This window comes from Nicotiana tabacum, chromosome 17, assembly GCF_000715075.1.
Source record: "Nicotiana tabacum cultivar K326 chromosome 17, ASM71507v2, whole genome shotgun sequence".
In the NCBI taxonomy this organism is placed as follows: Eukaryota; Viridiplantae; Streptophyta; class Magnoliopsida; order Solanales; family Solanaceae; genus Nicotiana; species Nicotiana tabacum.
In genome coordinates, this window is record NC_134096.1 from 62385608 (window position 1) to 62410448 (window position 24841).

Consider the following 24841-nt stretch of genomic DNA (forward strand, 5'->3'; position numbering starts at 1 on the left):
TGGCAGTGGCAGTAGCAGTCAAGTGAAAAAGTGCAAGATAAAAAATAATTCATTATCGCTAAAAGATGAGATACACTCCCTAATTGAGTTCATGTCTAACAGAAGCACATCTATATCTTCAGAGCCCACCATTGAGAAGTGCATGGACATTTTAGATATTCTTGGTATTCTTGGAGGGAGTGATATTTTAATTGTGCTGTGAACTTATTGATACAGAAAGAGATGCGACATGTATTTTTGAAGTTGTCTACTGATGAAGCTAGGAGATCTTGATTGGAGTACAACCACCGACGATCCTTCGTGCCGAATAATCCATCTAATCCAATCTAATAAGTTGTTGATGATGCCTTACCCATATTACATTAGCATTAGACATTTTAACTTGCCCTTTAAAGTATGTGAAGAAGGTTATATTTTCTTAATGTTTTCTTTCCTGTTTAGACATAATGGTGGTTTAATCATTTCTTATTTAGACATTACGTGTTTTATTTTAATAGATGACTATACTATCAACTTTGAAGTTAGCATTTGCCATTTTTAATTTGTAAGAGTTTGTATGTCTGTTTCATTTCAGTTTAATAGAATGCTGGAATAATGACTTATTAAATGGCGAAAATGAAGAAGAGGAAACTCAAGAAAATAAGGAATAGATGGCACTATGTCGAATAGCATGTAAGAGTATATTGATATATTATGAGAAATACATTTACAAGGAACCATGTCGTACATCTAAATGCACTGGGAATATATTTATCTAAGAGATATTACATGGAAATGAGACTCGGTGTTATAAAAATTTCCGATTGAGGAAGTCAGTGTTTCTTGATTTAAGCAAAGATCTAACTGGTAAATATGGTCTTAAACCCACGCGTGGGATGTCTGTCTATGAGGAGTTAGGTATGTTCTTGATGATTTGTGCACATGGTGTCGGAAATCGATGGGTACAAGAGATTTCTCAACATTCAAGAGAAACAATTCATAGACATTTTCATAGTGTTCTAAAGGCCATTGGTAAGCTTGCAAGAGACATAATTCAACCACATCCAAGTTATAATGATGGTGCAGGAGATCACAAGTCATGTAATCAACGATATCTTCCTTTTTTAAAAGTAAGTGACATTACTTAATAATTATATTATTATATTTTTACATTTTAACTCAAAAAATTATCTAGTGTAAACTTATATTTAGTTTATGCATGTATATATTTTTAGGATTGTATTGGAGCACTTGATGGCACACATGTGAAAGCAAGATTGTCTCAAGGTTAAGAGACACCATATATTGGGCGTAAAGGTTATCCTACTCAAAATATTCTTGTTGTTGTCGACTTTAATATGTGTTTTACATTTGCATGGGCTGGGTGGAAAGGAGTAGCTCATGATAACCGTATATTTGGTGAGGCACTTCGTAGACCCGAACTGAATTTTTCACATCCATTCGAGGATAAATATTATCTTGTTGATGCAGGATATTCACACATAAAGGGATATATGGCTCCATATAAAGGGGATAATGTGAGATACCACCTTGCAGAATTTCGTCGAGGTGCGACACGACACTTGCGAGCACCAAATGGACATAAAGAAATGTTCAATTATTTGCATTCTTCTTGTAGAAACATATTAGAGCGAGCATTTGGGGTATGAAAGGTAATGTGGTCTATTTTGCGAGATATGTTTTTTTTATTTATCATATTGGCACTCAAAGAGATATCGTATTGGCTACAATGGCGATTCACAATTACATTAGAAAGAAATGTAAGGTGGACAATGCATTCCAAGAAGCTGAGAATGAAAGATATGTGCCACGTGTTGATCATGATGTTGGAAAATCCACAAGAGTCAACGTTGCAAATGAAGAAAATGTAGAAAATCAAGGAGATAATAATATTTGGATGGAAATTCGTGATCTGATTTCTCAAGATATTTATGATAGTTGAATGTTTTAATCTTATTTATTACAAACAATACATATTAAGTGCTTGTTTCTTCTCTACAAACACTGTGTGCATTATTTAACGTTTTTTTCTTAACTTTTGTTAATTTATACTCCACCCCTTTTAATTTATGATTGTATACTTATTATAGCATAAATTATATTTATAAAAAAGACATTATCTAATTATTTTTATAATTAAAATAACATGATAAATAGGTAGAATTTATGTAGAATCTAAAATTTTGAAGAAACTAACGTTTTTAGTAGTGTAAATTATTATAAGGTCATTTAAGTTATTTTAACATAAAAAGAGCTTATCATCACTTTTTAATCAAACAGTTTCAGCTGCTTATTATTAATTTCAACACTTTTATCCAAACACGTAACTGCTTATTTTTTAAATCAACTTCAGCACTTAAAAATGCTTTTCAACACCTAATGCTTATCAGCTACTCTAAATCAGCTAAGCCAAACAGGCTCTAAGACTAAGAAAACAAAAATAATAGTTTTTGCTAGCAACAAGAAATTTTATTTTAGAATTTAAATATCGTGGATCCTTATGTCGGCCTTATTTGCCACGACAAGAACTCAAAGGTAAAGAATAAAACTTAACATTATACGATAGGAATTTATTTGATAAAATTAATTAAATGGATCCAAAGTTAACTTTATTTTTGTTATTTTTATTTTATAACTCAATTATAAAATTGTAAATATAATTTAATTTTTTTAAAAAAAAATTGTTTTCATTTATATGGGTACACGCGCGATGCGCGTACCCCAAGACTAGTTTACATCTATATTTATCTATATCTATCTATATATATATATATCTATATTATATTAAAAATACAAAAGCCCTTAGCGAAATGTCGTTCGCCTTTTTATCCTTTTAAAATAAAGTTCACATTAGATAAAAATAGTCATTTAATTATTTTTTTAATATTTAAGAATAGTCATTTAATTATTTTCTCAATATATAGGCATTAAAAATTAAAATAAATTTTATGTATTAAATTTTCCTTATTTGCATTATGTGATATACCATATTTGTAAAAGAAAAGAACACCAAACATATTCAAAATAGGAAACCTACGCCTTAGAGTTCCTACTTCTAGGAGTCTTTATTCTTTATTATAAAAAGTTAATTAATAATAGCAATATTACTAATTCCACCATATTATCCCCACAAAATTAATATGCAAGGGGCGCAACCACAATTATTCAGTGTTTGTATCAATCGAGCAGGTTTGTCTAATTGCACTAATGTGTATAGTTCTAAATTTTCTTATTCATATGACGAATGTTTGATGTAAGTTTCTTATCTGCTTCCAGTGGCGGAGGTAGAGTAGAAGCTACGAGTTCGGTCGAACCCAGTAAATTTGGTCCAAACCATGTAATTGTCTTAAAAATTTCATTGAATATGTATAAATTATTAATTTTGAACTCAGTAACTTAAAAAATTTAAAATTTTGAACCCATAAATTTTAAATTATGACTTCGCCTCTGTATGCTTCCCTATCTTATTGATTTTAAACACTTATCTTGACGCCCCCATCTACTTCTATCAAGATTAAGTTTCCCAAAACCTAACGTTCTTGGATTCTTTAATCTTTGGAAGCATGGTTATTTGGCTCCAACTTAGTTTTTGGTTTCAAACTTCCAGTGATAGCGACATGAACTCTATGTTGTAATATTTAGGATTTTGAAAATTTTAATATTTAGGATTTAAAATTAAATTTTCTTTTTAAAAAAATCCTTCCAAAGATTTAACAATTTATAATTAACTAAGATTTTATAGACAAATTTGTATTAGTGGAATTTCATTGAATAATTGTGTTTGCAAAAGAATCTTTTTTCTAAATAAATTTCAATTTGAATAGAAGTAAATGTATTGGACAGTCTTCGTCTCACAAGTAAAGCATATGTTGACAGTGATGAGGAAGGGACAGCGAAGAATCTGAAGATGATTTTCATTAATGATACCAAATTTTACTCTGATTCGAACGAAAAAGAAAAAAATATTTTCCACCAATATCACCTTATTTATTTACATATTATGAAAGACCAAGATAAAGTACTGACAAGTTTGAGAAGAGAGATGAAATATGGTGGAAAATTTAAGCATAAATTTTAGGAAGAGAGGTTGCAAATTGAACGATGAAATAATCATTAAATGATAATTAATACTTATGCGATTAAATAAGGAAGCTTATATAAAAATTATAGATATATATGTAATATAGAGTCCTAAAATGAAGACACACTCATTTTTTGTCATAATAATAAGATTAATGAACATAATCCAAAGGAATCAAATTAACAATAAATTTTTGACCATTTAACACAGCTAAATATGAAATAAACTATCCACTTTAAAAACTATTTTTCATTTCAAATTTGATCTTTATCCAAAAAATTATTTTCCAGTAGTCCATAAAAGACGTGTTAATTACTATGATGAATATCATATAAAATTCTTCGTTTTCTGTTGCGTGATTTTTGTTAAAAGAATGATCAAAGTAATGAGGCTCAAATTAGATATAAGTTCGTGCATTTTTATAATCTTTATTTGAGTTGAATAAATTATGTCATTAGCCTTGTTATGAACATTTTTTTTTTTACATTCGGGAGAAACAAACACAAATCAAGAAAAAGATTTGCCTAAATTTCAATGTTAAAAGAAATTAGAATTTAGTGAGATTTAAACATAAGCCAACATGCAAGATATTAAAATACAATAAGTTTTACCCGTAAAACGTAACTGTGGTTTTTTGTCGAGATAGTTCTTACTAAAATTAGAATATTTAAATTAAATTCATTAGTTTTAAATATAATATTTTATAGATTTATATTCATGTAATTTTCTAAAATATTATAGTCATTTAGGTAGGGTACACTCGCAATGCGTGTACCACAAAACTAATAATTTTATAAACCTAGATTACTCTTTAAGCATGGGTCCTAAAAATGGCTATTTGTACACTTGTCACCTAAGTTAAGACCTCGTATCTCAATGAATTGCGTTCAAATTCAGAAGTGAGGTTTGAAGGTAAAAATTACATGGAGCGTCATATTTGATCGCTCATTTTTAATTTATACCCATTTTTTTTTTCTGTTTGAACCTGTAATCATTTTTTAAAATTAAAAACGTTTTAAAAAGATGATTTTGTCCTTCTTTAATAAAAGATTATTGACAAAACTGTAGACTACACGGCAAAACTTCAGTATGTTTTGGTATGAAATTTTAGCAAATGAACTAAATAACTTCATCATGCATTAAAAAAAATAATTAAAAAATTACATACTGCAAGACAAAAACTTAAGCAGGTTCAGTCTGAAGTTTTAGCAAATGAACTAAAAAAAACTTCAGCTTGTTTAGATTGGAGTTTCGGATAAAACTCATGACAAAACTGTAGACTTCATGACAAAATTTCAACATGTTTTGGTATGAAATTTTAGCAAATGAACTAAATAACTTCAGCATGCATTAGCAAAAACTCATTAGAAAATTACATATTGCAAGACAAAAACTTAAGCATGTTTAATCTGAAGTTTTAGCAAATGAACTAAAAAAAACTTCAGCTTGTTTAGATTGGAGTTTCGGATAAAACTCATGACAAAACTGTAGACTTCATGACAAAATTTCAACATGTTTTGGTATGAAATTTTAGCAAATGAACTAAATAACTTCAGCATGCATTAGCAAAAACTCATTAGAAAATTACATATTGCAAGACAAAAACTTAAGCATGTTTAATCTGAAGTTTTAGCAAATGAACTAAATAACTTAAGCATGTTTAGTCTGAAATTTTAGCAAATGAGCTAAAAAACTTAAGCATGTTTAGTCTAAAGTTTTAGCAAATGAACTAAATAACTTCAGCAAGTTTAGTCTCAAGTTTTAGCAAATGAACTAAATAATTTCAACATGCATTAGCAAAAACTCATTAGAAAATTACATTCTGCAAGACAAAAACTTAAGCATGTTTAGTCTGAAATTTTAGCAAAAGAACTAAATAACTTAAGCATATTTAGTCTGAAGTTTTAGCAAATAAACTAAATAACTTAAGTATGTTTAGTCTGAAGTTTTAGCAAATGAACTAAATAACTTAAGCATGTTTAGTCTGAAGTTTTAGCAAATGATCTAAAAAACTTAAGCATGTTTAGTCTGAAATTTTAGCAAATGAACTAAATAACTTCAGCATGTTTAGACTGAAGTTTCGGATAAAACTCGTGACAAAACTGTAGACTGCAGGATAAATAACTTCAGCATGCATTAACATGAAGTTTTAGCTTCAATGTGAAACAACTTCATGCTTTATTAGCATGAAGTTTTAGCTTCAACATGAAACAACTTCATGCTATATTAGCATGAAGTTTTAGCTTCAAGGTGAGAGGAGATGAGGATATCTCACACGATTAATGTGTGATGCATGTTTTATATCTTTTGTCAGGGGTGTAATTGTCATATTATTACTGATTTTTTGTCAGCTGGCTACCAAATCAATAATTTTTAAAAATAGGGTACAAGTTAAAATGTGACAAATATAGGGTACGACTACAAATGCTCCGGTTTGAAGTTAGAAACTTTTGACCCGCGATTTTAATTTTAAAGTCGCATGTCGGAAGTTGATTAAGTGATGATTAAACTTTAAATTTTTTGTAAACTCGGACTACTCTTTAAACACGGTGTCCTAGAAATGGCTATTTGTGCACTTGTCCCCATTTAAGCCACTTTCCAATTTACAGGCCTGAATAAAAGATCCATCCGTTGACATAGAATCCAGCCCAGATTTCTTCTGGCAGTTATGGGCCTATGGCGCACGAATTCCATATTTGGACCCAAAATTGAGATTCCTGCCCGTCATTCTAAAACGACAGCACTGTCGATTGCGCCACCATCACTCTTCCTCGGCCGCGAAATTCTTGTGATCTCCTTCTCCGGCGAACTTCTTGCGATCTTCTTCTCCGGCAAATATAGTTTGTACGCTCCTCTATTTTCTATTCTCATTCTATATCTCCATTCTTTTCTAACTTCCAGCTACATGTTTCTCATGTGACCAAAAAACCCTACTTTCTGTTTCATATGATTTGTAATACTAGAATAGAAATTGTATGGTTTGAGTTGCTTCATGTTAGCTCCAGCTGTACTAAATAAAGGCTCAAAATTTGATATCTGTAGCTCTTTGTTTTGCCTGCATGTTAATTTGCATTCTCATTTGTTTTCATGTGACAATTGCTACAAAGTTGTGACCTTTTATTGATCTGCTCCTAAATATTTGTAATCAATTTTATGAATATTACTCTCACGAAAGGTCAAAGTGAACAAGGCCTTAAAATATGAATTGTTAAAATTTATATTCTAACGTTTGCTAAATCCTTCAAATGTTGACTGCCAGTTTATATGTCGGTATTTGACTGGTGTCTAAATGTTGATTTGGCTTTTACATTATATTTGTGATAGTGGAAAAAATATTGAAGTATTGGTTGAAAAGTTAGGTTAGATAGAGTAAACATCACGCCACATTTACTTTCAGTACTTGAATGTTGTGAATGAGTATCATATAATTTGGACAGAGGGAATTATCACCAACCATTTATAATTTGTGTCTTGAAGTAAAAGGGGGTTGAGGGCATTGGATGGACATTTACCTGTCTTTCCAATTACCCACACCACATATTTCAAAGTTCCACCTTTTATTATTGAAGTTATCAAGATCAACTGATCTAAGGTACCACTTAAATCCCGAAACAGACTGACCAATCAAAATTTGCACCTAAGATAGAAGTTCATGCAATTAGTGCATGAAGTGTCACATATCCCTTTTTCTTGAGCTCAGGGTCAAACATGTGCAGGGTTACCGTACGTCGATTTTCCATTTCGAAATTTACATATCTCCTTTTTATAATTTTTTTTTTCATAACTTGTGGTTTGTGGCTCCCGATTAATACTCAATATCTAATCAATCAACTGCTCTCATTGTCAATCCACCTTATGTGTAATGCGCTTGAATGAAAGTTGGAGGTCTTTAAATAACTGACTCACTCTGGCTTGTTGTTGTTAGTGATCCACCAGGTGCTCTCATTAAAAGTTTCTGCATATCTAAATGGACGCAAGTTCAACTGAAGCTTCTGTTACGAAGAGTGCAGAATTGTTATTAAAGAGGAAAAGAAAAAGGGCAAGGAAGAAGGCTAACAGAAAAGAAAGACAGCAAAGGTTGGATGAAATGCTGCAAAATCTGGATGCTCCTAGAAATGAAGAAAGTTCCATTGAAGACATGGCTAGTTTAGAGAATTTTAGCGCACAATTGCTTCCTCTAGGACATCTAAAAATACAAACGGAATCGGCCACAACTCTTTTGGAAAAGAGTGCTGGTAGGAAAAAGAGAAGGAAGAAGAGAAGTGTGATGAAAGCGATAAACCAAAAGGGTGAGCCATGTAGCATGGTTCAGACCGATGTTCCCTCAAATCCAAGCCTGTTGGATAGTAAGCATGGAGAAGTAGAAAATGGCCTACTCAATCCAAACATTTCAACTCATGACTCCGTATCTTCCGAGAGGAAAGCAACTGAGGCATTGTGTATGGCTGATGTAAACTTGTCTCTTTCTGCTCCTTCATCTGATTTAGTGAATGAACAGGACGAGCCAGAGTTGCCTAATCGTGGCGGCATTGCGTTATCATCAAATGTACTGAATGTTTTCAGTGACAATTTTCATGCTAATATATCAGAAGGGGGGCTTGACTCTCTGACGGGAGTCCGGAAAAAGGAAGTGAACACAGTTGCTCGAAAAAAAAAACATGATTATTTTGCTGAGCGAGCTAAAAGAGATAATGCTAAGGTTGCAAATGATGCAATTGAAGGAGAAGTTTCATTATTTGAAGCTGGAAGAATTTCGGCGGAAAGCTGTAGTGAAAGGACTCAACTCACCGACAATTCAGGGTTAATCATGCATTTTCATTCAGCTCCCGTTAGGCCAGGTGATTTCCGCATGATTGGAGGTCCTCGTTTGAGGAGAAAGCTTCTCATCCTTGATGTTAATGGGCTACTTGCAGATGTAGTCAATCCACCGCCAAAAGATTGTAATCCTGATGCATGTTTCTCAAGACGGGCAAGTGAGACTTGATAATTTGCTTTTTATTTTATTCTGTTATCGATCTTTCAATCTTACTTCATTCACAAGATGAACAACGCATTGTTCTTACATAGAAGTACTTGTCACTTTTGTTTGCAGTATTCAAGAGACCCTACTGTGATGATTTTCTGAAATTTTGCTTTGAAAGATTTGACGTGGGCATCTGGTCTTCTAGATCCAAGTAATCGTCGATTTTAAGTGCTTATTTGAATTTCTGTCATCTTCCTGACTTGACCTTTTGTATTTTAGCCCGTTAATGATATAAGTTTTTCTAATGCATTTTATGGTTCACTTGAGCATTGGAATATATGTTTGTGCAGGAAGATCATTGTGAAGGTGGTTGATTATTTGTTGGGAAACATGAAGCACAAGTTGTTATTTTGTTGGGTAAGCGTTCTTCCTTCCACAAATAGTTCCATATCCCTCCTCCTAGTTGCACCCTTAAACAAAAGAGAAGCAAGAATAAGGAGTATGGTTTTTCCTACCATTTTCTTTCTTTGCTTGGGGGAAACATCAATTTCCTATGTGATCTTTTGGCCATTTTCTACACTGATGCATAAGGAATTCTTTGTGGTCAACCAGATTGTCAGGACTCTGATGGGTCATTGTGATTTTAAAAAGCCTTCACGAACATGGGAAAAACAGTATCAACTGCATGAACACATGGGCTGTCTTTCCCAACTTTGGACCTGTTTTTTCCCTTTTTGGAAAAGAAAAAAGGGGAGGGAAAATTATATTTGACTTCCTTCTCGTGACTATATTGACCCTACTTCATTTGTATTGCCCGTCTACGCACTTTGCCGGTTACGTTGCTTGACCATGCCCTTGTCTTGGAAAGGATATCCAATTGTGAAAGAAGCCACCTTTATTGTAAGGTAGGAGAGGAGGTTGCTGGTGAAAATTTACCTTCCTATGTTGTGTTAACTTTCTTAACTAAAGTTTAGTTCATTCTTTTCTTCCCTCTCAGCCCCACCATTAAGAAAGGTAAAAGAAAAGACAAAGAAGAAAATATGAGATTGCAGTCACAGGTTGATGCTTCTCTGTGACCATTGATGTGTGTGTGTCTGTTTAGATAGTTTGGTATATTTCATTTATTGTTATTTCCTTCCCTCTTAGAAGAATAAGCAGTTTCTATTTACTAAATTTCGCAGGATATGTCGCATAGCACTCAGACAATGTTCAAGACACTTGATAACAAGCATAAGCCCTTGGTTTGCAAGGAGCTGAGCAAGGTGTGGGACAGATATGATCCGAATCTACCCTGGGAAAGAGGGGATTATGATGAATCAAATACTTTACTATTGGATGATTCTCCGTACAAGGCCTTGCTAAATCCTGTAAGCTTGACACCACCCTCTTTTTGGCCTCAAGACTGACCCTCAAATGACCCCTTCTGACTTGGTATTTCTTCTCGTGATTGTAACTACTTTATGCATGATCTTCCTCAGGCGCACACTGCAATATTTCCTCATTCTTACAACTTCAAGGTCGAGAATGATGATTCACTAGGTGAGACCCCTATGTCTGGCACTGCTTAATACTTGATAATTGTTTTCCTTTTCATGTTTGATGTGCACCTTTTAGTGGCTATTTGAACTGATTCCCACCATCTGACTAGTGTGAGCCGCAGTGGGTTTGGACACACTTGTCGCTTGATTTCTTTCCTTGCTTGATGATGTTAGGTGTGATGCATATGAGCAACACACGAAGTTAGATTAACATAGATGGACATATGCAAGCAACAATCTGCTAGTGGTGATTCATTTGCTATGATTACTTGTAATACTAAAAGCCATTACTCTTAAAGCGGTGAAGCGGGGGTTATCGCTTCATTGGTGAAGCCATGTGCTTCAAAGAAGTGTGTGCTTGCAAAGTTATCCAAATGGAGAGCAACGATTCTTTTTGATCAGCAAAAGATAATTACTAAAAAAATGTTAGGCAAGTGTTTGCATAATTTGTTACTTTGGTGTAAGAGTAGTCTAATTGATAGTATTCATCAGACATGACCAGAAGGTGTGAATGTTGAAAATTAAGGTAGAGGGTTAGGACAGGTAGCCGAGCGTTATCCTTGTCGGTAACAGTAGCTTTAGTACGTGATTTAGTGTTATTTGTGTATTTTCGTATCTCTTGACTTCTGTGATTACTTGTTATTGCTTTTGTGTCGGCTTTCTGATTGCAGTACCTAGTGTATTCAGCTCGGTATTTTTTCTTCGGTTTTCTAATTGGTACTTGTTGTTGTTGCCCTTTCCCTTTACCTATCCTAAGCCGAGGGTCTTCCGGAAACAACCTCTCTGCCTTCTTGAAGGTAGGGGTAATATCTGCGTACACACTACCCTCTCCAGACCCTACTTGTGGTATTACACTGGGTTTGTTGTTGTTGTTTGTTGTTGATCACTACTTGGACTTCCTGGTGTTGTTAGGAAAATGTTGTAATTAACTGCATGGATATTCCTTGCATTGTTTTGTTTCTTTTTGGTACCATCTTGGTACTCAGTACCTTATCAAGAAAAAAAGATGTTAGGCTGTACCAAGATGGTACTGAAGCATTACAAAAGGTGTAAATAGCGGTGGTTTCTTTGGATCTCAACTTTGAGGAGTTGGAATAATATTGGTATTATGGTATATTGGATGCTGAAATTAGTTAGACCAAATACATAGATGGTCCCTTAAAATTTACTTTTGAGATGGTCCCTTAAAGTTGTCACTACTTTTCATTCAGATACCTCAATTGAGGCCTTTATCTATTGAGCACACCTGAGTTTGGCAGATATGTGCTATTAGGCCATCAACTAACAATTAATAAAAAAACTAGGAGCGTAAGAGCAAACGCGATTACGTGGGAAAAAGAAACCAATAACACGACACCTAGCTTTAACCCAAATTAAAAAAAATGGAACCAAGAGAAACAGAACAACCCAGTGGAACCATTTTTTTTAGGCCCATTGGAACCATTTTGATACATCATTAGTGATCACAACAAGCCACCAGCTATCTTCTTCACTTTGCATCTCCACCACCACCTCTGTGCGACCTACTCCATCCACCACCATCTACCACCTTTTGTTTCTTTTACAGACCTTTCCACAATTACCTAACATGCATTCATTTTCAAACCTCCAATATTCTTCCAGCATTCATTTTCAAACCTCCAATATTCTTCCTCCTGAGCAGCCTGTCACTGCTAGAGTGGCAGCCAGTCAACAGCTTGCCATTCTTTAAATCTCCACCTTCTCCTGTATCTCAATAAGATCCATTTCAACTCCTTGATTTCACTCGAAAATACCATCGTTGCTGCGCACAGACCACAACTGTGCACTATCTCATCTCTGTATTATTATGTCTTACCAGTTTCTTATAGCGAGGTTGTCTTTGTTTCCAAGAAGTTGAAGAGTTACGTTTACAAAGTTAATAGCTTTCGGTTAATTTTTGCAATTAGGAGCTCTTTTGAGTTATGGGGGTTTCATAGGACATAGGTTTTTCAAAGAAGCACCAAATGGTACGAAACAAAGAAGTGTAGGTAATTGTTGGAACTACTATTCTACCTCCTTTGAGATCAATTTCTACGAAACAAAAAGAGGAGTCTGAACATGATGAAAAGTGTTCAACAACTCTAACAGCGAGAGATCCAAGGATACCATAAAGATTGGAAGACAAATCTGCGCCACCATTGCCGATGTCTTTTTAAGCTCCTTTTTGAAGCCATGATCAGACTACATAAATGGGTCTCACTATCTGTTTCCTTTTGTGTGGATTTTGGTGTCTATTCGATCTTCAAAGTGAATAGAAGGTGGGAGGAGCAAAGAGAGAAATATTTATAGAAAATACACTGTATTTTGGTGACCTTGTCAGCAATTTAGTAAACTTACGTGCCCACTACCAAGTGTAAAATGCCCAATATGTCATGTCAACACTTAAGATTCAGTAGACACATATCTGGCAAGTTGAAGTGTTCAATAGGTAAAGACCTCAGTTGAAGTGTAAATGAAAAGTGGTGTCAACTTTAAGGGATGGTCTATGTATTTGGCCAATTAGTTGCTCAATTGCAATTTATTATAGTACTAAATTCATGTATGTTTGGCAATTTTTTATTTTTCATATATTGTGCGCTTCTCGTGTCTCACTTCAAGCATCATGGACCTATACACCTTTTGCTTTTAAAAACACCGATAATTGCTAATGAGTTTTTCTTAGAAACTTGTACTATATGTTGGTATAAAATTATGGAGATTATGAATCTTGAAAAGTTGCACAATGTTGTAGGCCCTGGAGGTGATTTGCGAATTTATTTGGAAGAGTTATTAAAAGCCGAACATGTACAGAAGTACGTAGAACAACATCCATTTGGTCAGCGGGCAATCGATGATACAAGCTCAGATTGGAAATTTTACTCTGATGTTCTTTGCAGTCTGCTTGGTCAATCAAGCTAGAATTCTTGATATGCTCTTGTATAATTTGCATGTGAGAGACATATTGTGATTCCAGACACCATATGAACAGAGGCTTGCTTTCAGACTTTTGACAATTTTGAAAACAGATAAACTGGTCCGAGCTGTGTAGTAATCACAATAATGTGGAATGTGGTGGCTGAAATTTCTTTGTACTCATCAACGGTCTTCCCTTTGAAGGAGTTGATTGATTATTTGCCTGTTATTTTTGAACTGTATCATGTTAACATTCTTGATTTTCTTCCTCCCTCCTTTTTTGGGGAACGTTTAGTTGCTTAGGCTTCTTTCTCCTGTTGATTATGTAATATTATCTGCTTACTTTCATGATCCATCTGTCTGCTTTCAGGGTGATGATGTTTTTGCAGTTTAGGCTTTCCTTTAGCAGCTTGTTTGGATAGTTGTTACCCATTGTATTATATTGTGTTGTTATTTTATATTCAATAGTTATTTTGGTTGTTACTTAAATATTATTATATTGTATTGTTAAAATCTGTTTTTACGTAACGATGAAAAGAGTCAATTTATATAATTAGTTTTACGTGTAAGCCGTGTCTATTAATAATAAAATTGTATGTAACAAGAATAAATTACGTATAATAGCAGTTGGCGTTTGAATAGATACAACATGCATTTAATTCTACTGATGCAATAGGTGAATTCAAGATTGTCTAAACGCGCAAACATGAACAATTTAATTAGTCAAGTTAGTTATATAGCATTTGTATATATTGTATTATATGATATAAAAGCATACACTAATGCTTGTATTATGGCAGACTATTAATATCTCTTGAGGTGCGATTTTTTCTGAACTCTGCATGAATGTGGAATAACTTATGCACCGGACTGCCCCTATGAGATAAAAGCATGTTATGTTATTATATCTTTTTACAAAAGATGTTCTTGGTGTATGTTATCTAGCTATTTTTTACCTTATCACCCCTTTTAATCTAGTTGATGGACCTCAGGAGGTTTATTTAAATAGCCTGTTAATTTGATATGTCCAAACTCATGCACGTGTCCCATGTTTATTGTGTTTCAAAAGGACTGAACCAATAGAATAAATATTATATAAGCTAAAGCAGTTAAAGTAGCCTATAATTCAAATATATTGATATTTCGAAAAACCTTAATCTCAGAGCTCAACGAGTTAAAAAAGAAAAATCGTAGCTACACTTTAACAAAGGCATATAACTTTCAAAACGTAATAAAGTCTTTTGGTGTGCAATACAATTATATTTTTAGCTTAATTTTCAAATTGTAAGTGATAACAAAAAAATAGACTGCACATTAAAGTGATTCTATAGTGATTATTTTTTATGAGATAAGGGGAATTGTTTACCTGAATCGATGAAACTGTTTACTATTCCTAAATAAATTATTTAAAAATAATAAAGGTAATCAAGTTTATCTCATACAAAATATGAGCAACTTGAATTGTTATGCAATTAGTAATTATCACTACAAAGCATTGTTTTTTCCCATTATAAAGCATAATTAAAAATTAATTTTGAATTAATAAGGTCTTTAATTGATATGAGTTAGAATGCCAAACTAATTTATTCAAACAACCTATTCAAAATTTGTAAATAAGTTAATTTTACACTGATAATCGTATATGTGATATTGTAAATAAAAATCAGAAATTTTAATTTGGAATTGTTTATCAAGAATGCATGAACTTCTATTATCACATAACTTCAAGAATAGATACATGCATGCGAGAAAGTGTAGCTCAAATCACAAGCAAAATATATTACATGTGCATACGTTGATACTGTAAGAGTTTCTGATAAAGAATATAGCATAATGGCTTCCTTTATAAAACTGGTCAGCTCCTCGTTATTCTATCAAATATTTGAGAGAAACTATGCCAATTGATTTACAAAATAACCAATAAATTTAAAAAATCTAAGTATCTAACCCTATACCTAAAGAAATACATAACATAAAGAATGTAAACAAAGAAAAACCTAAAGACTGAGAGTCCTGAACCTAAAGGAAAGTCACACGTCAGTAAAGAATTCTAATCCTAAACAAAGAAAAACCTAATCCTAAACCCTAATACAGGATTTTTTTTATATAAAAATATTATTAATGATTATAATTATAATTATATCCAATATAAAAGGTACCTATGAAGGGTAAAAAAGTGAATAACTTTTTGATATAAATATGAAAAACGAAGTCTGCTTTCACATTATGTAATTAAAGTTTATCCCAAAAAGGTGTTAACCTTTAACAAAGGATTTTTCTTTTTTGAGTTAAAAGGCATGGTATTAGGAACAACATTAGCAAACCGCAATTAAGGCGAAGTTAACAAAATAATATAAAAGGGATAAAGTTGATCAATGTACTAAATTGAATGGCAACCGAAAACATCAGAGACCTGGGCTTAACTCCAGAGCCACAACCAATCCACTATTCCACAAATTGACACAACTGGATTCGAGGGCGGTAGTGCCCAAATTCTCCTCAAAATGTTCTGATTTCCTCTTTTTTCGATCCTTCTTAGAGTCTACATCATATCTTTTGGCATTGACTATTACCGTCAGACCTCTTTATAACAAAATTCCTATATAACAACTATTCACTATAAAAGTCAAGTTTTTCTCAGAATCGATTTATTAAGTTATATTTACTTCTCTATTAACAGCAACAACTAAATTTATAGCAGAACGTTCTTCGTAAAATTACACTTCTATAACATCCATATATAATCTTTAAGATTACGAATAATCATTTTAAAAATATGCACTAATATTTTCCATTAAACAAAATTTCTATCTAGTATAAGATTTAAGATTTGAAGATTTGCACGTAATATATTTTCCATTGAATAAATTCCAAAAAATATTTAGATAGAAAATTAACTTTTAAGTTCTTAGATTGTTTTCAAGGAAATACCTTTTTGCTGAAAATTTAGACACAAATCTTTCCCAATTCAAGCATTATATCGCTAGTAAGAGAATGAAATCTACGAAACAAGCTACAATTACAAAGTTCTTCTATCATCTTGAAAACAATTATTTGTTTAGGTAACTTTAAAATGTCTGCCTTAGAGTTTAAATCTTTATACTTTTAGTTATGAATGTGAATACCTAATTTTTGCACTATTTTAATACCTCCTAAAGTCATTAGTGTATTGTTATTTTAATTATTTTTTCATTTTTTGTGTCTTTAATTGCATATTTCCTATCATAAAAATACCACAATTTTTTTTTCCATTTGTGCATTTTAGGAATTAACTAAGTATTCAATTAGTGAATTAATTTAGATAATTGATCATTTGAATAAGTTATTTAATTAATTAATTTATTTGTGTAAATTTAGTTTATGAAGTTTGATTAAGGGAATTAGGCCAAATTTGAAAGAGAAAGTGACCAAGAGTGCAAGATAAGGGGCTGCCACTGAAAGGGTCTGAAACGACGTAATTTTGCCTCAAAACTACGTCGTTTCATTAAGTGACCCAAGATCAAATCTCACCCCTTGATCTAATGGTCCATATTTGATCTCTCAAGAGTTATTTAAAGCCTAAAAAATGTAAAAATTGCCCTCATTTCCCCCATAATTCTTTTCTTCTTCCTCTCTCTTCTCTCTCCCATATCCACCCCCACCACCGCTGCCACCGCCGGAAATCGCCCACCGGTGGCGGACCACCTCCAAACACCCCCAAATTCACACCATGTAATCTCCACAACCTCCTCTTTCCATATCTCCAAACCAAATCCTTCAAAATCCCCTCAAACTCCTTGAATTTTAGATCTAGAAAACTTTAGCCGCCATTTTTAACCCAAATTCTTGAAGTTTCGGCCACTACCACCCCCACAATACCTACATCAACGGATAACGCTCATCAAGACCTATCTATTGATGTCAATTTTATCCCGAAAATCCGGCAACTAAAAATCCGGCTAAATTCCGGCGACCACCCCGAACGCCCTCATTTGTTATACCCCTATTCTTGTTTCCTTTGTCTATTTTTTCTAATTGTATTGTAGTTAGTTTATGTCTAGCATAATTTATGATTTTAATTTTAATTTTATTATTATTATTTATATTATTTATATTTTTATTATTAGTTGTGTTTAATCTATGTTAGCTTAGTCGTTCATAGTTATTAATCACTGATAATTAGTTATTCATTAGCTTTGAAATAGCTATTCGCTTAGTCATGATAGTTTATAATAAAAGTTTCAAGTGCTTAATGAATTTGTTTTTATTGAATTTGAGTATTTGAATTTTGTGTTGATAAAAGCTGAAATTAAAGAAGGAATAGTACACGTTTGGTTGTTTTTACTGTGCAAACACTTTGGTACAAAACTCAAAATTCATTGTGTGGTGACAAATACAATAATTTTTTTACAACTATTGAACAGTGTTTAGCACACAAAGTCAGTCTTTTGGACAGGCTTTTGGTGATCCAAAATATGTCCAAAAAATCTGACTTTATTTGCCTATTTAAAGGGCTGATCTTCTCCTATAAAGGGGGCTCACACTCTATCTTACACTTACACACATCTTGGAGAGTTGATTAAAGACATATATCTTTGAGAAAAATCAGCAGCTTAATACATATAGCAAGCTGAAATTTCAGAGCTTTGTGAGTATTATTTGAGTGCAAAAACTTTGAGAAAAATAGAAAAACCCCTTAGGCAATTTGTGAAGTTGATAGCTACCAGTTTCAAGCATCTTTGTCATAGTTTTTTGGGTTGTCTTAACACTTGAGTTGCTGCTCTTTCTACTGTATTCGCTGGTGAATGTTTTGTTGTTGCACTGCTGTATTTTATTATTCTACAAACCAGGTAACTTTTAAATTCTTATATTGCAGATTCTTGATGATAATAAGAAGGATTTGATCCCGATTTGGTTGATGGAACATGTTAGATCTGATTTAGTTTCAAGATGAATGTTATATTAGTGTTATTATCATATAAATCTGTTAAATATTAGTTAAATTATCGTTTTCTTCTTTATATATGTGATTGAAATTGCATTATGTTAAGTTTACTTAGTTTAAGGAAAAGATAAAGACCCCACTTTTAACCATGTTTGTTTAGTTTGGGATCTTTTCTGTGAGTTACTTTCACGGTTCATGTATAATTATCTAAGAAAGACTTCTAGTTTCAAATATTTTGATACTTTGAATTATAGTCAACATAATGTTATAATATAGCTCTTCTCTTTAGCATTAAAGTATTACCGTGTTTTGTAGTTTTTATATTTAGTCGTGATTTTTTATGTTGCTAATGTGTGTAGTTTGATTAGTGCCATATTGGTGTAGATGAGTAGAAATATTATGTTAGTCCTTTAGAAATAGTTGGTTAAGAAGATAAAAGATAATAATTAGCATGTAAGTTTTTTTTATGAAAAATAATTTTTGTTTGGACATCAATGTAAGAAGCAATTTGGGCTTAGAAGAATACTAGTTATTTTGTGTTGTCTTGGTCATCGAGGCTCTTAAGCAACATGGGCCAAATAAGCTAAAATCTATAGGTCCAATGACAATAGAAAGTAAGATGGGCATTCTTTTTAAAATCAATAATTTGTCTTTTGTTAAATAAAATAAGTGGTCCAATACCATGAAAGTTTAACATAAGCTTACTCGGGTTTAATGTCTTGCATTAGTTAGAAATTATTTTTAATAATAATATCATTTTTTTTCTGTCGAACAAGTAATAAATAAATAAAAAGCGCTTTTTAATTAATTTAGACGCTAGGCAATTAGTAGGCATGCTTTAACTTCATGGAATCACTTGCGTAACGTGATGTTTAACATTCAATAATTTAATTCAATAATGTCATACCATACTTGTTAGTTTTAGTTAATTTTTAATTTAATAAATCCATTGCTATACTCGCGGATTGGTTTGCATAGCGCGATAGTTAACTTTTAATAATTTTTAAAATTATTTTCTTCGAATGTAGTAATTTTTTCCAAAAGTAATAACGTACTAATAATCCTCGTCATGACTGCGGATTCGCTTGCGTAGCGCGGTTATGACAAAAATCAATAAAATTCATCTCGGCCACACATTCGTTTGCGTGGTGCGGTTAGGACAATTTTATTCAAATCTTTTCTTTAATAATTTTAATAATTAAAAGTGGATAGGTAAAACATGAAAATCCAAATAAAACACAGTTTATCCAAAATAAATTCAAGCCAAGTTTAAGTCAATAAAGCGCCCGTGCTAGAACCACGGGACTCGGGGAATGCCTTACACCTTCTCCCCGGTCAACAGAATTTCTTACTCGGACTTTGTTTTCGCAGACCAATTAATAATAGATTCAAACCTTTCTTTGATTAGGGATTCAAATAAAAGGTGACTTGGAACGCCGAAAAATCAATTCCAAGTGGCGACTCTGTAAATAAAATAATCTCTATTCAAATTTGTCACTTAAATTGGAAAAACTCTTTAACCCACAATCCATAAAATAACATACATATATCTTTTTGGGGTAGAAAATAGGTGTGATCGCTCTGGCGACTCTGCTGGGAAATTCAAGAATTCGAACTTGTACATTGACTTTTTTTTGGCTTTATTAATTTTGTATATACTGTGATTTATTTGGGCCTAATGCGCTACTTGTCTGCTTTTTACCGCTTTGATATTGTTGAATTGTACATATAAATTATCTTCTCACACACCCTCTCTGAGTCTTCTTGAAATTAAAATTGGGCATTTGCTTGACATAGCCTTCTTTCTTTGAGATATCCGAGGTGTTTGTCACCCGATGAAGGATTCTAGTAACACATGTTTTAGGCGGAGAGCACCACTAGCTAAGCCGGAAAGCAATGCTACCGGTACGCTGACCCTCCTCTGCTCGAGTTGTCCGCTAGAGTAAGCCAATCTAGGCACCTTCTCCACCAGGATTTAAACCTAGAAGAACAAACCTCATGCTGGATATCCCTAGTAGGTTCGCTTTGTTTGCATCACGTGCATTTGACTTTGTCTAGGATATGTGTACCCAAAAAAATTAAAAAACCATCGTGATGCATTTTACGTGCTACTTGTACATTTATTTATTTCGGTTTGCATGTTAACCGACTTCTAGAATAGGGAAAAAAAATCAATAAAACCCAAGAATGAGGTAGGAGAGAGAAAATCACCCGTTTCAGAAAATTCTGGTATCTAAAATATCTCGAAACTCTGCCAAAATTTTGAAAAACAAAACGAAGAAGAAAAAAAAGGCGTTTTCAAAATATGTCATATTTTTCTGTTGCGTCAAAACCCACCGAACTACGCAGGTCTGATTCTCACCGGATGTGAGATACGTAGGCAAACCTCATCAGTTTCGGCCCCCAATTTTTCAGAAATCCAAAAAAATATTTTCCTTTAATTTCTTCTTTAGAAGTCTTTCTTTGAGACGTCAAATCCACAAATATTTTTTTCTTTTAAAAAAAAAGTCTTTCTCCCAAAATTTAAAAATAAATTCAAAATCCATGTTGAATTTACAAAAAAAAATAAAAATCCAAAATATTTTTTTTTTAAAAAGTCGTTCTTTCGAAGATTCCAAAAAAAAAAACAATAACAAAACAAAAAAAAAACGAAATCAAAAAAACAAAAAAAATTCTTTAGAAGTTTTCTTTCAACAAAACAAAATCCAAAATATTTTCTTTGCTAGGAGGTTTCGTGGGGTTAATTATATATGAGTAAAAAAAGAGTTAGTTTATTTACTTTATTACTGATCCTTCATGAACTACGCAAGATCTGATTCATGTTCCCACATGATACGTAGGCAATCCATATCAGGTTCGATCGAATGATTTTGAATAAAAAAAAAGTAAAAAAAAAAAAGAAAAAGAAAAAAGAAGAAAGAGCAAAAACATATGTTCATTCTAACATGTTTGTTGTTTTAAAATAAAAGCTAGTTAAAGGTGGTCGGTTTGTCGGTTTGCAATGGAGAATCATGAAAACAATATAGGATCACTCTATCGTCTTCTCAACCAAGGGAATAAGCATCACTATTGTTGATTCGACTAAGGTCACAAAAAGGCAAGTGCACAGTTTGGTGGTGAAAAGAAGAGAAAAATGTTAGTTGACTTTTACCAAGTTTGAGCAATAGGGCATGCTTTGTGTGAGACGATAAACGATATATGATGTTAGAGACATGAGAATTCTTCCAAGTCTTTTGGCAAATTGGTTGCTATGAAATTTCTCATGCCGCCAGTCCTGAAATCCGATAGCCAATATTGGGGAACGGTTTGACCAAAAAGTTAAAATTTGAATGTTGATTCCAAAGCAATCTTATTTAATTCAGTAGTAATGCTGATGTGCAAATGCGTAGCTAATATGTCAAGCTTGGTAATTGGAAAGTCACTCCTTTCCTTGTCGGAAAGGAGTCTTGGTAACTTATTTTGTCATAATTTTTATCATTTGGATTACTTCGAGGTTGTGATCCAGATGTTGTTTGTTTGTCATGTCATCAAACTTCTCTATCCTTTAATCAATAAAATACAACTTTTCGTTGTGTGTCATTTTATCCATTGTTTTTAATTCTTCTTGCATATATAGTTCCTTTCACACCAATTTCAGTGACATGACATGCATGCGGAGTTTTCGGCTAGATTTTAAAAGGCATGTCAAGTCTTGAATTAAATCAAGGAAAAACATTATGAAGATAAGGAAAATGCTAAAACACTTTGATGATAAGCCTGTGTCAAGTTCACGAGGAACCAAAATAGTTATATCCGTAGAGGTTAAATATCTTCATCTCAATCTATCATGAAAATCCGGCTTAAGGATATTTGAATGGGTTAAAGTTTTGTTGGACTAATCAATAAAAAAGGTGTTTGCCACGGCGTGCCATAATCTAATCATATCGGGGAAGATGGCCCAAATCTCCATAGAAGGTACATTACAAGGAGTTTTAAATGGATTAGCTGATACTGAATTGCATCATTTCACATTAAGACAAAAACCAAGAAAAGGTGGCTCCAAATTGTCAACAGTCATTTGTTGCAAACAAGATATTAACGATGGAGCTATACGACTAACAAAACTAAGAAGAGAGTCATGTCCATCAATGTTGAACCTGAGAAGAGATAGAATGTTTGGCATTCTTGAGGCTGAGAGGCCCTTTTTCTGCTACCCAAACACTTTATATCCTTCGTCACCTCTTTTGAGCCTGCTTTATTTTCTTTGACCCCCTCTTTTGGAATCAAGTATAGAGTCTAAAAAAAAATTAAATATCCATGCCACCAGAAAATAGGAGCTAGGACAATTTGATTATACAAAAAAAAAGGGAAAAGAGAAAGAAAAAAAAAAGAAAAAAAAGAAAGATGAAAAGAAAAACAACAAAGAAATATTTCATGTTAGTTTGAACTATGTTTGACTTGATTCCTTTAAAGGATACGTAGGCGGCTCTACACTAGGGTTCAGTCTAACCTAATTAAAAAATAGGCAGATTTTTTTTTAAATGTTTTTATGAAGAGTCGATTCCAAGAGTTGTAAATATACAACCCTATCATCTTGAGTCTATTTTGAGCCTTAATGTGACCCTTTCATTCTAACCCTCTCCAAAAACCTTCTAAATAAAGATGTTCCAATTAGTCTTTAAAAATACTAAGGGAAGCACACAATAAGCAACAGTTGTCACACGACATAGAACAATGTCAAGTTGCTCGCACAAAAAGGCGGAAAAAAAAATGAATGAAAATGAGAGAGTCTTATTGGTGAAAACTCTCATGGGCACTATAAGGTGATGGTAAGTAGAGATAAATAAATGAGAGAGGCTGGTTAGTGAAAACCTTTCGGGGCACTACTAGTCGAATGTGAGCTGTGATTTGATGCAAATGATTGGTAGAAAGAGGCCAACTTCAAAGACGAAAAGGAACACCAAGAAGAAATGGTAGATTGGTTAGATAGATTCGGCCGCTCAGTCCAAAATGCACGTCATGATCATTAAAGTTGGCTACCATATTCAAATGAGCCTTTTTTTTTCTTTTTCTTTCTTTCCCCCTAAAGTGGCATTTTCAGTTAAATATTATTCCTTCTCACTTTTACATTGCGTCTTTGTGTCCATTTGCATTATTATTTTGAGTCAGTCTTTGTTAAAACAAACAAGAAATGATTTCCAAATCTGTTACCAGCTTTCTGACTATCTATCGTAGCACATCAAAGATGACATACCCAGAGAACAACATACATAATACGTTGTTGAAGTTATAAAAGATCCGAAGGTTAATGCAAACGAAAGTTCCAAAGAGAAAACTTTGTTGGTCTATTTGATTAGAAATCCAACAAAGAAAGGACCACAATATTGGTCACCATTTCCCGGAAGTGTAAACAAATGATGTGGGGAATACACTGCATTGACAAAGGTACAAATCCAACAGTGATTTCCTCTGATAAGCCGAACAAAGTGTTTCGAAGAAATAAAAAAGGTCGCTAAGAAATACTTTCTTCATGGGCAAAGCTGATAGCACCACAGACATAAACTGATACCGGGCGTAAGATAATCAAAATTGATTTTAAAAATAAAAAAAACCCACCAAAGGGTGTGTGACATCCGGGTACGAAACAGTCGGGGCCAACGATAGAAAGCCAAGGTTTCAAAAAGCAATACAGATTATCCGAGCAACTCAGTACCACGTATAAAGAATCAGTTCTTATTCAGAAGGTCACCGCGAATTCAGACTACTCAGGGCATCAAGGCCACAAACCGATCACCACTTTGAAAACTCACAAGTCCTTCTTTGTTTGAAGCAGGAAACAAAGTAGTGTAGAAATGAAGTTCTCAAAGGAAGAATGTCACCAAAGGTAAATTCTTCAAAGTCAGTGCTTTTTCTTTCTAGATATGCGTATAATCACATAATCAACCACTGCAATTTCCAGCATAAGGTACATCAGTCCTTAGTTGAGGTTCCATTTTGACATAGGGCACACCATTCCTAGTCGCATGTTTAGTATAGGGTACGCCAATCCCTAGCTGTATTTTCCAACCTAAGGTACACTAATCCTTAGTGAGGTTCCACTTTAATACAAGGTATCATATCCCTGGTTACTTTCTCTCTAAGTGATACAAGGCGTCATCCCTTGGTTACATTCTCTCAGCGATACGGGGTGCCAATCCCTAGCCATATTCTCTCTTAGTAGTTCAACCTCACTCGTAGGAGACGCACTTCCTAGTTTGGGCGCCAAACCTTGATTATATTCCCCTTTAGTGATACAAGGCGCCAACCCCTGGTTACATTCTTTGTTAGTGATACAGGGCGCCAACCCCTGGTTACATTCTTTCTCAGTGATACAGGGCGCCAACCCCTGGTTACATTCCCTCCAAGACTTTCAACCTCACTCGTTGGAGATTCACTTTCTAGTT

At 33.3% G+C, this 24841-nt stretch overlaps 1 protein-coding gene and 1 non-coding gene across 2 annotated transcripts; both read left to right on the forward strand.

Moving 5' to 3' along the window:
* The first annotated feature begins 875 nt into the window (after window positions 1-875).
* Window positions 876-1942, forward strand: LOC107783875 (uncharacterized). The gene is made up of 4 exons (XM_075235609.1): window positions 876-1109; window positions 1215-1266; window positions 1372-1517; window positions 1619-1942. The coding sequence occupies exons 1-4, from the start codon at window positions 876-878 to the stop codon at window positions 1940-1942; spliced, it is 756 nt and encodes a 251-aa protein (XP_075091710.1).
* A 4846-nt stretch (window positions 1943-6788) lies between these two features.
* LOC107783876 (uncharacterized) lies at window positions 6789-13984 on the forward strand. Its single transcript, XR_012701231.1, has 8 exons — window positions 6789-6925; window positions 8007-8567; window positions 8803-9054; window positions 9174-9255; window positions 9395-9461; window positions 10226-10411; window positions 10523-10583; window positions 13335-13984. It is a non-coding gene; the product is annotated as an uncharacterized LOC107783876 (transcript).
* Window positions 13985-24841: the final 10857 nt, after the last annotated feature.

Bases quoted from the DNA above. Each gene is read 5' to 3' on its own strand.
- LOC107783875 (XM_075235609.1), top strand. From the start codon at position 876: ATGTCTGTCTATGAGGAGTTAGGTATGTTCTTGATGATTTGTGCACAT. The intron at 1,110-1,214 runs GTAAGTGACATT...ATATATTTTTAG, and splicing joins GATATCTTCCTTTTTTAAAA to GATTGTATTGGAGCACTTGA. The intron at 1,267-1,371 runs GTTAAGAGACAC...CTGGGTGGAAAG, and splicing joins GAAAGCAAGATTGTCTCAAG to GAGTAGCTCATGATAACCGT.